This window comes from Protopterus annectens, chromosome 12.part0 (assembly GCF_019279795.1).
Source record: "Protopterus annectens isolate FY-2018-M chromosome 12.part0, PAN1.0, whole genome shotgun sequence".
Classification (NCBI taxonomy): Eukaryota; Metazoa; Chordata; order Ceratodontiformes; family Protopteridae; genus Protopterus; species Protopterus annectens.
In genome coordinates, this window is record NC_056746.1 from 488901993 (window position 1) to 488919532 (window position 17540).

General features: G+C 43.7%; 1 protein-coding gene across 4 annotated transcripts in view; it reads left to right on the forward strand.

The window, feature by feature from the left end:
- Positions 1-17540, forward strand: part of METTL22 (methyltransferase 22, Kin17 lysine) — a 937139-nt gene that overhangs the window by 219745 nt on the left and 699854 nt on the right. Inside the window, exon 1 of one of the 4 annotated variants that reach the window (XM_044089597.1) lies at positions 4836-4885. The exons of the other annotated variants lie outside the window; for them this stretch is intronic. Coding sequence (XP_043945532.1) covers positions 4842-4885 — 44 coding nt within the window. The 5' untranslated portion in view covers positions 4836-4841. Of the gene's footprint in view, positions 1-4835; positions 4886-17540 lie in introns of those variants that run through there. 4 annotated transcript variants of the gene reach the window in all.

Below are 17540 nucleotides of genomic sequence, written 5' to 3' on the forward strand. Positions count from 1 at the left end.
GCTGTACTCATATGTTGCATCTTGCTTGGCTGGGCAACCTTCAGAAAAAACAGTTCAATGAACTGAAATAACAGAACAATGTGTAAAGTTAATAGAAAGCCTTGAAAAAAGTTGGTGAAAGGTTATTTCTGCAATATGAACAAAAGAAATGGAATGTTTTATAATCACAGTATTTCTAAACTGTTTTCAGTTTGCTCTTGGGACAAAAGAGCAGCTGGAAAAAGTTGTGTATAGCAAATAATCAGTGAATTGTAAAGGCATCATTTAATAGACTTTGAATGGTGCTGTATCATGTCTTTGTCACTGTATCACTTATGAAAACAGTAGCAAAACAGTGCCCTAACTTTTATTGCATTGTGAACAACTGCCACCTCCGTGGTACAGAAATAAAGTGGTGTGATTTAGTTTGTAAAAAGCAAGATGAAGCATGGCATGTAGAGGACTAATAAGTAGACTTTACTAATTCAGTATGTCCTTGTATTCCATTCACATTGTGGCCCTTTTTTAAGGGAATTACTAAAAGCTATGGTATGACCCGCAGTGGTGGTGCTCTGGTAGCATTGTCGCCTCACAGTAAGACGCTGTCCAGTTCGATTCTCAGCTAGAGCGTCTTCTGCGTGGAGACATGCGTGAATGGGCGTACCTTCGTTGAAGGTTGTGCATCAGGCCTGGCAAGCCGGTACATAAAAATCAACTGCCAATAATTAGTGGATCGGAGTTCCGCTGTGGCGACCCCTAACCGGGAAAAGCCGAAAGACACAAAAACTAAAAGCAGTGGTATGAAAATGGATGAGCTTTCAATATGTCAGGATATTTTAACCAGTTAAACTACTAAGGGAATATGGAATAGATTTGTCTTCTCATAGCCCACTGTGGATAAAATGGAGACATTGCTAGACAGTAATTTTTTTAAAATAATATTTCCACATGTTTTCATATTATATTTTTATTAATGCTTTAGTATAAATGCATGCACAAATCTTTTGACACTCTGAATGCATGTAACAATTTTGCAATAATGCATATCTTACATAACGTGTGCTAAAACCCAACTCTTTTCTTGACCGCTTGAGATCCCGTCCCATAACTGTCGTTCCACAGTGTACCTCTTTCTGTCATTCCTAACCACCGACACTCTCATCTCATCTTTCTTCACTTCACCTCCTTTCTTCCTTCGTCTCTCACTACATAGTCCATATCCCTTATTTTTTCCTTTATTTCTTCTCTTTCCATACCTTTCTCCCATGTAAAATGCCCTTGTACAATCTCTAACCACTTCCCCATATATCCTTATCCCCATCTTCGTTTTTACTCACCTTTCCATGAATCATATTCCAACCACTTATTCCTGACTGACTGATCTCAAGAATTTACCCCAGTCAGCTACCTTTTTTGTATCCTTTCTATTCACATTCCTCATGACCCCTCCAAACCATTTATTGTGTTTTCCCACAACTTGATGATATGTGCACTTGCACACCAGTAGCACTAGTCGTGCTGTAGATGACCTTGTCTGTATAACTGTAGAATCACTGGGAGAAAGCAGAGAGGAAGTCTGTTAGCATTTATAGAGTTATAGCAGTCTAGAGCAACCATTATGAGTTTGTAGGTGGATGGAGCTTTCAGTCAAACATGATCTATTTTTTTTTATTTATTTTAGATTCATATTTATTAAATGGAGTATTGAACTTATCCACTGTGGACCCATTTCAGGCACAGCCTGGGGATTACAATTGAATGAGAAAGTACGGTATGAAAATATGCAGATTAATAAAGATGACAGTAGAGTTTATCATATCAAACAGTGACTTCAAATATCTATTGAAAGAGAGAAAGAATGCAGACTGTATTTCAGTTGAATTTTAACTTGATAGAGGAGTACCAGTTGATATGAGCTGTCTTTCACCAAGGCCTTTATCCCACACAGGAAACTTATTGGAAAAGTGGGGCAAAATCTAAGGAGTTAGATTGTTGCATGGCTGAATAGTAGGACATGTTTGGTTTGTGAGATGGATAATGTCAGAAGGTATGAAAAAGAGTAATGAAGGACCAAAGTGGTCTGTACTCTTCATTGTGTTTGTTTCAGATGTATCTGGAGGACTAAAGAACAGGATCATCCTATGCTGATGATAGAAAGATAGGTGCAGCAGTGGATTGTAGGGAAAAGTATATAAATGGATTTGGAAAAGGTGAACATGTAAGAAGGAAAGTAGCATTTGAGGTTCATTGTACACAAAATGCGAAGTACTGCACTTAGGTCACAACAACCCTGGTGTGAAGAACCATCTAGAAGGAGTGGAGCTAATGACAGCGGAGAAGAACAATAACCTGGGGATGTTGGCCTGATGTGCATGAGATCACCAGGAGCATAGTGAGAAAGCAGAAGCAGCAGCATGTGGAATGATAGAGTATATCATCAGGGAAATAAATTCCAGAAGCAAAGAGGTAACTTTGAATATGTACAGTTCTGGAGGCCGTATAAGGAAAGGGACATCAGGATGCTGGAAGGAATGCAAAGAAAAGCTAACAAAGATATGTGCAGTGAAAGGGAAGAGATATGACCCAATGCTTTTCTCACTTAAAACCAGAAAACATCTGGTATTGGTGCACAGCATCACTGGAAACATCGTAGACTGAGGGGATGCACTACCAGAATGAACGGTGAATAACAAATCTTGAAGAAAGTGTAAGGGTAGACGCTAAATACACTTGAAAGGTAGACTAGATGAGAATGTTGTGTCTTTTTACTATCAGGCAGAAGTAATATGAAGTTGTCTGCTTGGGGTCTTGTACCACTGATGAATATGCTCATTTGTAAATGTAGAAGTGGCTCTATCGTACACAAACCCTTGTACATCATTAGCATATCTTTGGTGCAATGCCCTACAACCCACTGACACTGTCTTTCTGTTCCAGTTAAGTACCTACCTATGTCTCACCCTCCCTCTGAGTTCCCAGCATTCCTATATATTGCTTCTAGTTTACTTTTGTCCTTCCTTACACTCGCATCTCATAGCACTTTCTGCTGTCTTTTCTCTTCTGCCCCTGTCACCATTACTCTGCTGTATACAGCTTTAACCTACCTATATGTAAGCCACTCACTCCTAACCATGCAGAATTCCTTCCTGAATACTTCTTACTCATCCCCTTTCCTTCAACCCACTTTAACCACCTACCGAACACCTTTAATCCCCCATTTCCAGCTTTCACCTCCTCCTAATTTCCTTCCTTTCTTCCTGAGGCGTCAACTTTACAGTACGACTCCTGCCTGTTAAAAGCATAGAACTAGGTCCACCACTGATATGAATCTCTCTTAATGTTCTTTACCCAGATTTCCCTTCATTGTTTGTTCTACAGTCCCAAGTTGTAGACTCTCCAGATAATTTACCCCATCCCCTTTTACTCTCAGTTACAGTTCCTCACTAATCCTCTTTCCAAAATGGACCACCAGTAATTTAACCTCATAGTGAGGTTCTTTGAATCATGCAGACTCTTTCAGAGTTGACAGTTCCTTCCTTGCATCATCAGCCACAGACAGTAATTAGCAAGCAGGCTGTGTGAATTTATGTCCCTTTCATTATCCCCCTCCCCAGTAAGATCTAACTCTTCTTGCTTACACCTCTGTTACTAGTAAAAGGATGCAGAGATGTGACCTGGGACATCTCTGCCTCAGCCTTTTCTGCATCTTCACTTTCGTAAAGCATACTGAGCCCATTTCCACTCTCAAACTAGATTGTTGTGTAAGGCTCTGACCCTATAAACAATGCCTTCTTCCCCTTTCAGCTTATCCCAGTTAAGGGTCGCCACAGTGGAACAACAGTCTGCAGGACAATTGGCAGTGGAGTTTTACAGTGTCGAGTTGCCAGGTCGGCAGCCAACCTGCCACAGAAGTCACACTCACACCTAGGGCCAATTTAGAGTGCCCAATCCACCTACAGCATGTCTTTGGGAGGTGGGAGGGAAACCGGAGCATGTGGAAGAAACCCATATGACCACAGGGAGGACATGCAGACTCTGCACAGAAGGCACCGCAGCTGAGGATTGAACCGGAGAACCTCTTGCTGTGAGGCAGCAATACTAACCGCTGTACCACCATGGCCTTCCTCTACAAACAATGCCTTATTTTTTGTTTTTCAAATGGACAAAGTTACAAATGGTTGTTTTTGTCCAGTTGTAATTTAACCCTGATGTTGTTACTCAAAGAATCATAATGAAACCAACTAGAACACTACTATCCCCCAAACAAATCCAGTTGACTACCCATAATAGCTACATTCCATACTACTTATTTTAGAAGCAAGCAGTAAAATCATCCCTAACTTCATCATGGCTAAGCTCATGCTCCCATCCTTTTTTTTCCCTTTCTCTTCCCTTACCAGCCTCTTTTGTCAAGCTCACCTTAGCTTTTTTTCTTTCTCCTCCACTTCTATACCTTTCTTTACTCCCCACCTAACCAGTCACCCTCAGTCCTCTCCTATTCCCTACCCTCTCTCACTTTTTTCCTCTCCTCACCTCTTTTCTTATCTACTGTAATCTAAATCTCTCCTTAGCCTGGACATATTTCCATTACTTAACTTTCTCCTTTCCTTTGCCTCCTATTATTTGTCTCCTGCTCTTTTGTATACAAATGTAATTCTTTATATCTGTATGTCCTGAACTACTTTCAGCATTCCTGATTATATAATAACCAACCCTGTTTAATGCTAATATGACCAACTGAATGTATACAATGCATGTGAAAATGTTTTACTTTGTTTAGTATGACTAGCTAATGTTTTTAAAAAAGTTTTTTATGCATTATATATTTTTACAGAGCTTTTCTCCCAGAGCGCCTGCTGAAAATGGGACTTATTGCCCATTCGGACTTTCCTGGTAAACAAAGGCAGTAAGTAAAAAATTAAAAAAATAAATTCCCTATATAGCATAATATCACAAATGATAAAACATCAGTATTCCAAAGACCATCCTGTATCTAAGCAGTTGGATAAGAAAGTTTCTATACACGTTTTCCTGTTAAATGGAACCATCTTCAAAATATTTGTGCACTGATGAGATTATAAACAGTTTAGACAAGAGCTTTTAAAAATTTCTAAAAGAGAATGAATTGTAGGCAGTGATACACAAACTCAGTCATAGCTGCAAGTGTGATATTGCTTTATTCTCATAATCCAAGTATGAGAATTTCAGCTACTAACTGTAAATATGTACACAGTTAGACTGTAGACTTCTGCAGACAAATTAGACTTTTTCTGAAAGCAGACTATGAAAACTACTTACCATAGTTAACATCATAACTTGCTGCTTGTTAAGAGACTGGATCTAGTGGAATACTTAGCTTCAGTTTAATTGCAACTACTTTGTTTAAACTTTTACTCATTAATATACAAAGCCAGCTTATCAAGCAGATGATATCTCAAATAAAACTTAGCCCTGTTATACACATAGCACTGCCGGAAATAGATAGGTCTCTGTTCGGGTCACACCAGTATCATCTCCTCTGTGATCTTCATATAATGTAAGACTGAAGCCTGAGACACTTTCTCAGACTTCCGAGTTATATATTGCTATAGTCCAAATGAAAAACCTGACTGCAAATACTGAACTGTATTATCTCTGCTGTTAATTGTAAAACATCCACATAACATCAGACTTTGTACTAAACTCAATTTTGACATATTTTAGTATATTTCATTGCCCTAACTTTGCAGTATTTACATTTATTGTTGTTAGATATATTTTGATGCTTTCTCTTTTAAACTTTTTTTTTCTGTACGATGATGTGTTTTCTGTATTATCTCTGTAAAGCAACTTATGTGATGCACTGTATGACTAAATATACTTTGCCATTGTTTTTAGATCTTGGTTGAAAATGGACCAATGACACCTTACCTCCTCAGTCATCAAAGAAAGAAATTAGTGAATGTTATTTACCTAATTAACTAAACAACTAACTAGCAAACCCTTGAAGAATTTCCAGACAGATATCATCCATTTATACAGCCTCACAATAGCACAAGTGCTTAGTATATGCAGTGACCTCAACTACTGAGGTAGATTGAATTCCACTGTCTCTATCTAGCACTGTCTTCTTAAAGGAAGGCACATCCACTGGATTCATCGGTTTCTCAGTGTGCTGCTTCTGCTGCTTGACAGTGTCACCATTTAAGGTCAGTGTTTCTCCACCCTTGCTGAAGAAAATGTGCACTTGTGAGTTACTAAGTAGTCTGCCAGAACCTTTTTAAGACAATGCAAAAGTCATTCCCAGTTGTCTGCCTAATTCCAACCATACTTGCCTTCTCTGTAGTGATTGCTCCAGCTGCTGCTATCCTGCCTAACAGGTACGTTAGTCAAATCTAGAAAATCTTCCTCACCACCTTGCTAGGTCATAGAAAGTCTCTTTTTTTATGTGGCAGTTTCTTTCAGTTTTGGTGTCCAGCAGCTGGTCCTAGGGTTACTGTCATGACAGGAACTGACCACTCTTTGCCTTCAACTCCTTGCTGTCACTTCAGCTGTTGAGGTATTATACATGATCCAGTCATGCTTCAAATCCATGACCTACACAGTCACACTTGAGCATTTAAGATCTTCAGAAGGTAGGAGTTAAAATCAGTGAGCACAGAAGTATCACATGGGCATTCCTAGGACAGCCTCAATCCATGTTTGTGTTCCATGAAACTGTTCAGCTACTGCTTCAACTGTCTGACCCAGCTCACCACTAAGTGATGAATAATTGAAAACTCAGCAACTTTATTGACTCAGCTGTCCATAACATAACTACAGAATCAGTTATTGACCTTTGGCCCAGTGTGTTGTGGTAGCAAGTGCACTTATAAACATCCTTGTGCTAAGACATTGTTTGTTACGAATATTCTGTGACTAGCAAAGAAGTAAAAAAAAAAAAGTTTACCATTCAAGTTCAAATCAGAAAACCCATTTCTCCACTATTGCAGAATATTTTTCAGCTAATTATTTTCACTGAAACTGCATTCAGTAAAAATTGCTTTGACACATTGACATGATGTTCTTCGTGTTTCACTGTTGCAGTCATCACCTGTGGGTTATCCCTGCTGTGGTAGCTCTCGGCCAATCCGAATACCAGAGTCAATTTTTTTTCTGTGTCAGCTGCTGTTGCTTGTAGACTGACGTCAGTGCTATAAAGCAAGGCAGCTAACCCCATTACATCAGTCTTGCAAATATGCCGGTCGGTCACTACCAGAGCTCTGATTACAGCTGAAAACATCTAAAGCTAAGCACCCCGTTGGGGATCCTTTTTTCTTGCACTAACCGATGTCCGAAAAAGTTAACAATTGTCTTGCCTGTGGAAAGCAGATCCCACACCGAGACTTCCATTCATACTGTGTCACTTGTTTAGGCCCAGACCACGATGTCCCCCTTTGCCAGTTCTGTGCCCTCTTTAACACGAGAACCATTCATCTTAGAGCTCTTATTGTAGATGGGTTTTTTCATCCTCAATCTTCACAAAGGGCGTCCATCAGTGAACAATCCATAGACATTCCGAAAAAACATAGGGCTAAAGATAGAGACAGACCACACAAGGCTAAGCCTTCCGACGACTCTACCACTAAGCAGGTCGTCAATTCTCCAGAATTCAGTGAGGCACTTTGCAACCCCTGATGCCCAGTGTGATATCTATGCAGGCCTCTACCGAGACCCTTTTAGAGTCCGGTATACCGCAGAAATCTTCTTCATCTTCTGAGCTTTTGGTTGTCTCTGCCTCGCTTAGGTCCAGAGCCACGATGCAGGCACTGGCTTCCGAGAAAGCTTTTCGCACTACCCATTCTACACAAAAAAACAATGTCTTCTCATCAGACTACCATTTCTCTCAGACTGATGGATACTCTTAGGCCTAGAAGCCAGGCCACTCCTAGAAAATCTACCCCTAGCCACCATCTTACTCCTGCTCCACCACCCCAATCCCAAATGTTTAAGATGGCGGAGGATCTTATCTCCCTTATCAGGGGCAGTCAGGCCACAACTTCTAAAAAGAAAAAAACACCCTTCTCCTGAACTAATGACAGAGCAGGATTCTGAGGAATCTGATTATTCAGATTTTGAAGAGGAACAACAACCTCTGACTGCTTATAAGGATTCAGATGCAGAGGAATCCATTCCTTCTTCCTCCCCACCAGACGACCTTTCCTTTGGGGAAACCCTTCACACCCTCAAGAAACTTTTCCACTGGGAATCTTAGGACTTCCCTCAGTCTAAGAAAAGGCTTAGAGAATTTCTAGACCTACCCCAGCACAGACCCCTGGCCATCCCCCTGATCTTAGAAGTGTTGGATGATGTTTTGCATAAATCCAGCGTAGCCCCTAATGCCCTCCCACCTGCTCCCAGTAAACTGACAGGTATTACAGAGTACCGGATTCTCACAAATACCTGTACAGAAATCCTGCTGCAGACCCGGAGGTCATTACACAGGGACCTAAAGGAGCTAGGGCTAGTTCTGCAAAGAATCCTACTCCTTCTGACAATGATGCCAGAGCTCTGGACAGATGGGGTAAAAAAGTATGCACCTCTGTAACCTTTGCTATCAGAGCACTTAACTGTCAGTTCCAAATGGTAAAATATCAACAACACACTTTGGAACTATTAAAGCACACAATTTCTACCTTTCCTGACTGTGCCAATTCTAAAGAGTTAGCAGATTTACTGCACTCTATTTGTCAAGCGGCAAAACACACTTTACACTGTTGATATGATGCACTAGAAACCTCAAGCAGGGCAGCAGTGTCTGGTTCTGTCATTAGAAGACATGCATGGTTGAAGGAACAACCTTTCCCTGATCATGTCAAGTCTAAATGAATTGAGGCACCCTTTGGTAAAGACCGCTTGTTTGGAGAAAAAGCAGAAGAGGTGCTTAAAAAGATGGAAGACAAAGCAAAATAAATGCAAACAGTGAAAGATTTCTTTCAGGTTCAACCTCCTAGATTTGGCAGGAATTTTTCCTCTAAGCACTGGTCTTTTCCTGCACCTAGCAGACAGGGGCAAGGTAAGCCCCGCAGGGACAGACCACCCAGGCCCCTATCCCAGGGACAGCAGAGAACCAAACAGTGGACCACTTCTGCCCCAAAGGCAGGGAGTTCTAAGCCATCCCTCTATGGCAAAAACTCTCAATGACCGCCCACCCCGCTCTCCTTTCACCCACCAAAAGCTAGGAAGAAGGCTGTCCCTCTGCAAGGAAAATTAGCTGTCTGTAACAAAGGACCAATGGGTCTTAAAGATCATTTTTCAAGGATACAAATTCACTTTCAGTGAACTCCCAATTACCAGAGGGTACCCAGACTTAACTCTAAATCAGTGGGCAGAGGCATTAAAACAAGTCCAAACTCTTATATCCCAGGGGACAGTAGAACCTGTTCCCGCAGATCAAACAGACAAAAGCTTTTATTCCAGGCTATTCCTTGTTCCCAGAAAGGAGAGCACTTGGCACCCCATCCTGGATCTATCCATTCTGAACACCTCCCTGGTGGTCCCCAAATTCAAAATGCTAACTTTGCGACAGCTGTTGCCTATGCTGACAAAAAATGCCTGGTTAGTGAACCTAGGCGTAAAATATGCCTATCTCCACATCCCCATAAGGGAATGCTGCAGGAAATTCCTACATTTCAGAACAGGCTCACAACACTTTGTTCTCTGCACTTCCCTTTGGCTTATCTACTGCTCGCAGGGTATTCGCCAAATGTTTGGCCCCAGCCATAGCATTTTGCAGACAGAAAAATATACAGGTTTACCCTTATCTGGATGACTGCCTCATTCAGGCAAAGTGCAAAGAAATGCTGCTCCAGAACCTCCTCTTTTCAAAACCTTTCTAACTTCCTTAGGGTTCACCATCAACGAGCAGAAATCAAAGCAAACACCCCCTAGAAGGATAATTTTCTTGGGAGCACTGCTGGACACAGCATCCCAAATGGCCTTCCTATCCCCAGAAAAGCAGAGCTTCCTGCCTTTCTATTTTATCCAGCTGGCATCCAAAATTCACCTCATGGTGAGGAAGTTCCTGCAAGCCTTAGGGTACATGGCATCTTACATCCTTCTAATTCCTCTGGCCAGGCTTCACATGAGAAAGCTTCAGTGGTGTCTAAAGAACCTTTGGTGTCAACCCTTACAACCTCTCGAGACCTATCTCTCTCTGATCCCCTGTATAAGGGCCGAGTTGCTCTGGTGGGCAGGGGCCTGTAGCAAGAACAAGGGTCACCCCTTCATCCTCAGCCCTACCGGGCAGATCATCACCACCGACACCTCAGATGGGGCGTTCACCTAGCAGGCAGGTGCACCCAACGTCATCGGGATGCCCTGCACCTTCCCCTTACATATCAACCAGAATGTAATTGATGGCAGTACAAAAGGCTCTGACATCCTTCCAACCCCATCTCAGGCCAGGGTTTCTCCCTATCAAAACAGACAACACCACAGTAATGTGCTACATCAGCAGGGAGGGACCCAATCTTACCCTCTGTGCAGGCTAGCCATGAACCTCTGGCTGACTGTCTTCTCCATGGGATTACACCTAATAGCCCAATACCTACCAGGGATCAACTACACCCTGGCAGACCACTTAAGCAGAAATGTACTGGACCCCCACGAATGGCAGCTCCACAGAAAGATCTTGCAAGTCACTCAGGAGTGGGGAAATCCAGAGGTGGATCTCTTTGCTTCGCACCTCAGCCACCAGCTAAAGAAATTCTGTACCAGGGAGTATCATCACCTAGTGTGCAAGGTGGATGCCTTGACCTTCTCTTGGAACTCCCTCTTTGCGTATGCATTCCCTCCTCTGCCTCTTATTCTCAAGGTGCTGATTAAGATAAGGGCGGAGGGGCCAAAGGCCATCCTCATTGCTCCAGATTGGCCCAGACAGCATTGGTACCCCTTACTGTGCAGCCTGACATTACAACCTCCCAGGCAGCTTCCCCTGATCGCAGACCCTTTGACTCAAGTGGGGGGGGGGGTGCTGCACCCAGACTTGCTGACTCTCAAACTGTCAGCATGGCTAATACTCTAAAGGCAAGCAAGGGGCACCTGTTAAGCAAACAGGTCCTAGACATTGTCACAGAGGCCAGAAGGCCCACCGCCAGAAAATCTTACGCAGGAAAATTGAAAAGATTCTGCTCCTGGAACCAGTCCAGAGGGGCCAGTTCCCACAACCTTCTGTCCCTCTTGTCCTGGACTATCTAGCGGAGTTACTCAATAGTGGCCTCCCCTTCTCTTCTGTTAAAATCCATGCCTCAGCCATTTCAGCTCATTTCGATACAGACCAGCCCCTGTTCTCACATCCTTTGATTAAACAATTCCTCAGAGCGGCTTCAAATATCAGACCTCCCAGAAGGCCACCCACACCAGCCTAAGACCTGAATTATGTTTTGGAAAAACTAACCTTACCATCCTTCGAACCTGCTACTTCAGCAGAACTGAAATACCTCTCCTGGAAGACTGCTTTCTTACTAGTTATCACCTCAGCCTGAAGGGTTTCAGAACTTCAGGCACTGATGGCCATTGAGCCCTTCTTCATTTTCCATGCAGACAGGGTCTCCCTTAGGACTAACCCCCCTCTTTATGCCCAAAGAGGTATCTAATGTGACTCTCAACCAGGCCATTCATTTACCCACCTTCTTCCCTAACCCTCAAAACAAGGGGGAAAGAATTCTGCACTCACTAGACATGCACAGACAGCTCAGATTCTACCTGGACCATACTAAACCCTTCAGGAAAGTGGACCAACGTCTTGTCAGCTTTGCTACAGGGACAGAGGGGAAGCCCATTTCCAAGCAAACCATTTCCAAATGGATATCACACTGTATCCCTTTCTGCTACGGATTACATGGGAAACCACCTCCTAAGTCTATTCATACCCATTCCACTAGGGAAGTTGCCACTTCTACAGCATTCCTCAGAGGAGTTCCCACCAGGGACATCTTGGAAACTGCCACCTGGACCTCTGTCCATACCTTTACAAAGCATTACCACCTTCCCCTCTGACCTAGCCTTAGAGCAAAGAGGAAGGTGGTAATGCTTTGTAAAGGTATTGGACCTCGGTCATTACCTTTACAAAGCATTACCACCTTCCTCTTTGCTCTAGGGCTAGGGCAGACTTTGCCTCTGCAGATGTCCTTCAAGAATGCAACTGCAGTCATAACATATGGGTTGTCCTGCCTCAGGCAGCCCTCGGTCGGCCGGATTCCAAAGTCTGGGTCCGACGTCGGCTGATGTTGCATTTCTCTCCGACGTCAGAGCGGCTGGAGTATATAAGCATCAGCCGACGCCATTTTCTTCAGTCTTTCTTGCCGCGCGGTGCCCGAAGCAGAAGCAGTTCGCAAGTGCCGGTCGGTCAGCTCCTGTATTCTTCGAATCCGAAGTCATCAAAAAAGCTAAGTACCCCATTGGGGACCTTTTCTTGCCTCAGCCGATGTCAGAAATTACTGAAAAAGTTAACAATTGTCTGTCTTGTGGTAAACAAATACCTCATAAGGATTTCCACTCTTACTGTCTTCCTTGCCTTGGCCCAGACCACAACGTCTCAGCCTGTGTCGCCTGTGCTCGCTTCAATAAGCGCACTCTCAGGCACCGGGCAGAGTTCGCTGAAGACTTTTTCGGCGAAAAATTTGCTTATACAATGCCGTCGGAACATCCGACATCGCAAACTCCCAAGAAACGCAAAGACCGGGACCGACATCCTCGGCCCGCGTCTACCACCGACTCCACGCCAAAACCTACCGCAAGTACTCTGGTTCCCCCTGAGACAGTTATTCCACCGCTCCAAACCGAAGACACCGCATTACCGACGACTCCGATACCGGATACTACTCCGACGCCAGTTATAGATTTTCCTCCGGATACTGAAACCGAGGAAATGCCCGAGACCATTGCTGTAGATAAGGTCACTCCTACACATGGAGCTGCTAGGCCTCCTATGGCCATGTCTATTAAGGCCTACACTCGTGCTAAGGCAGCCAGCAAGACCAAGCACCTTGCTGCTAAAGCCTTACCTCAGTCCACTCCGATGGCCAGGAAGAGCTCTTCCAGACCTATGAGGACTCGGATGCAGAGGATTCCATCCCCTCGGCCTCCCCTCCTGAGGATATTTCTTTTGGGGAAGTTCTGCATACCATGAGGGAACATTTCAAGTGGCAAGGCCAGGAATATTCTGATTCCAGAAAGCGCCTTCAAACCTTCCTTAAAAAGCCCCAGCACAGGCCCTTAGCTATTCCTCCTGTGCTTGATGTTTTGGATGATCTATATTCTGACTCCAGTGTTACCCCTGATTCTCTTCCTCCTGCTCCAGCCAAGCCAGACAGATATTACAGGGTCCCAGAAACACATTCCCATTTATTCAGGGCCCATGCTGTTGATTTAGAAACTATTTCTCAGGGACCTAAAGGTGTTTCAGCTTCCACCTCTAAGAATCCCTTACCTTCCAACAGGGAAGCTAGGTCATTAGAGAGATGGGGGAAAAAGGTCTACACTTCCACTACTTTATCTATGAGAGCTCTGAATTGCCTCTTTCATATGTTACAATATCAGGATTACCTGTTAGATGATTTACAGAAAACATTGGCCTCTCCTGATCCTTTAGACAGGAAGTCTTTGCAGGAAGCTGTACATAATTCTCTGCAAGTCAGCAATCACTTTCTGCAGTGTGGATATGATGCATTGGAAGCTTCATGTAGGGCAGCTATGACAGGGGCAGTCATTCGTAGACATGCATGGTTAAAAGAACAACCTCTACCAGATCATGTTAAGGCAAAACTTCTGGATGCACCCTTGGAAAAGAACAAGCTTTTTGGTGCTAATGCTAAAGATGTGTTAAAGTCCATCGAGGAAAAAGCAAAATCAGTTCAGACGGTCAAAGATTTCCTCCAGGTTCAGCCCCCCAGATTCAGCAGGAATTGGCCTTCAAAAAACTGGTCCTTTCCTAATCCTGAAAAATTTCAAAGGGGTAAAAACAGGCGTGGCCGAGGAAGAGGACAATACAGAGGTCCTTACAGGGGACAACAATGGCAGCCAGCAAACCAAAGAAGTGACACAGGGGTCTCCCCTGCCCCACAGGCACAATCTCAATGACTTTCCTCTACGTCCGCTGACCAAGGAACAAATAGAAGCTCCCTTGGGCGGAAAATTATCTCTGTTTTCAGACAATTGGCACAGATTGACAAAGGACAAATGGATTTTGAACATTATAGATCATGGCTACAGGTTCCATTTTCATACCTTACCAAGAAAACAAGGCATGCCAAACCTACCACAAAACCAGAGGGCAGAGGCTATCAAGCAAATTTCTCTGCTTACTCAGATCAAAGCAATAGAAAGAGTTCCACAACAAGAACAAGGCCAGGGGTTTTACTCAAGACTGTTCCTTGTTCCAAGAAAAGAAACTCAATGGAGACCAATACTGGATTTGTCCGCATTAAACACTTTTCTCATAGTACCAAAGTTCAAAATGCTGACTCTACAGCAACTCCTTCCCATGCTGGGAAAGGGGTCTTGGCTAATTACTCTGGACCTCAAGGAGGCATACCTGCATGTCCCTATCAGACACAGCTGCAGAAGATACCTGAGATTTCTTGCAGGGCCAGAGCATTATCAATTCTCAGCATTGCCATTTGGCTTATCTACTGCGCCCAGAGTATTCACAAAATGCCTGGCTTCAGTAATTGCTCATTGCAGGCTCCAGGGGATCCAAATTTACCCGTACCTGGACGACTGCCTCATACAAGCGGACGACAAATTGATGTTGACAAAAAACTTGAACTATGTCATACAATTACTTCAGGCTCTGGGATACACAGTCATCTTCCACAAGTCAAGACTTCAACCATCCCAGCAAATAACCTTCTTAGGAGCCAATCTAGACACAGCCTCTCAAATGGCTTACCTGACAGAAGACAAGCAAGAGAAGTTAACTCATTATTTCAAAAGTTTGGCAAAACTCACCCAGATGACTGCAAGGAGATTCCTACAGGCCCTGGGTTACATGGCATCCTGCATTCTCCTGGTTCCATTAGCAAGACTACACATGAGAAAGCTTCAATGGTACCTAAAAAGCCTATGGTCTCAGCACAACAACAACTTAGAGGCAACCATACCACTCATTCCATGCCTACAAAAGGAATTCCTATGGTGGGCTTTGGTAAGCCAGGCAAACACAGGTATGTCATTCAAAAAACCTCAGATAACACAGACCATGACCACAGACGCCTCACATGGAAGGCAGATGTATACAAGGACAATGGTCTCCAAAGGAAACACATCTGCATATAAACCAAAAGGAAATGCTGGCAGTAATGCATGCCATCGAGGCCTTTCGACAACAACTTCAGCAAGGCCATTTATTGATACGGACAGACAACACCACTGTGATGTGGTATATAAACAAGCAAGGGGGCACCCATTCTTACCCCCTTTGCAGACTGACAATGAATCTTTGGGAAAAATCACTGAGCCTAAACATACAGTTACAATCCCAGTTTGTTCCAGGCAAGGACAATGTGCTGGCGGACAGCCTAAGCAGGAATTTCATAGATCCACACGAATGGAGGTTACATCCGAAGATCTTCACACAACTCACCTCGACATGGGGCAGGTCAGAAGTAGACCTATTTGCCTCTCACCTCAACCATCATCTACAAAAATTCTGTTCAAGGACATACCCATCCACAAGCTTGGAAAATAGATGCTCTTTCATTCAACTGGAACTTCCTAAAAATCTATGCATTCCCACCTCTGCCACTGATGACCACAGTATTACTAAAGATCAAAGCAGATAGACCCAAGGGGATCCTAATAGCTCCAGACTGGCCAAGACAACACTGGTACCCACTACTACGGAGCATATGTCACAACAAGAAGTGGGCCCTTCCACAATGGCCCCTACTTTTGACTCAACACAACTTCAAAACAGTGCATCCAAATCTTCAGACACTGCAGCTAACAGCCTGGGAGATCCCATGAATAACCTCAATCTATCTCTCTCCAAGGAAGTTCAGCGGATATTAACAGAAGCTCAAGACCATCCACCAGAAAGGTTTACTTAGCAAAATGGAAGAGATTCAGCATTTGGAATACCAGCAAGGGACATGATGCATCATTATTGAACATCCCACTCATCCTGGAATACTTGGCAGATATGCTACAGAATGGACTCTCATATTCTTCCATAAAGATACATGCTTCAGCTATTTCAGCTAGATATAATACCGATCCGCCTGTGTTTTCACATCCTTTGCTAAGGCAATTCCTCAGGGGAATCAAGAACATTAAGCCACCAAGAAAGGCTCCAGTGCCAGCTTGAGACCTCAACTTTGTCCTAGAAAAACTGACTCTACCTCCGTTTGAGCCAGCAGCTTCAGTGGACTTACAATTTCTCTCATGGAAGACAGCTTTCCTGTTGGCAATTACCTCAGCAAGAAGGGTTTCGGAACTACAGGCCCTAATGGCAATACCACCGTTCATAATCTTTCACAGAGACAGGGTCTCCTTAAGAACCAACCCTACTTTTATGCCAAAGGTGGTATCTAGGGTTTCTTTAAATCAAGCTATTCATCTGCCTGCTTTCTTCCCCAATCCTGAGAACAAAGGGGAAAGACTGTTACATACCTTGGACATTCACAGACAACTTCGCTACTACCTGGACAGAACCAAGACCAGTAGGAAGTCTGATCAACTTTTTGTAGCTTACGCCCCTGGAGTACAAGGAAAAGCAATTTCAAAACAGACTATTTCAAAATGGATTGGACATTGCATCAGATTTTGTTATTCCTTCCATGGGAAGAATGTTCCAGCCAATGTCAGACCACACTCCACCAGAGCTGCAGCCACCTCTACAGCATTCTTAAGAGGGGTGCCTACAAAGGACATTCTAGAAGCTGCTACATGGCGCTCCATGCATACATTCTCCAAACACTACAATCTCCCTCTATACTCCAGATCCAGAGCAGGCTTTGCTTTGGCAGTCCTGCAGGGTTTGATTGCCACACCATCTCTTTCCTAGAGCATTCCTCCTCCCCCAGCTAAGCTATGGTATTCTACCCATATGTTATGACTGCAGTTGCATTCTTGAAGGACATAGTACAGTTTTGTACCTACCATAAATGTAGATGTCCGATAGATATGCAACTGCAGTCGGATTTTCCCTCCCTCCATACCCCTCTATGCCTTGGGTCCACTCCTATCCCTGTTTTCTCTTAGCTGGGGATATCTGTTATGGTGTATCTGTTTATTGCTTACTTATTTGTCTGGAATCCTGTTTTTGTCTTCCAATTTGATTACAGCCTTCCTTGGAGGGCACCTGGCATCTGGGGCAAGAAACACTGAAGAAAATGGCGTCGGCTGATGTTTATATACTCCAGCCTCTCTGACGTCGGAGAGAAATGCGACATCAGCCGACGTCGGACCCAGACTTTGGAATCTGGCCGACCGAGGGCTGCCTGAGGCAGGACAACCCATATGTTATGACTGCAGTTGCATATCTATCGGACATCTACATTTATGGTAGGTACAAAACTATACTTTCTGCAGGGCTTGCT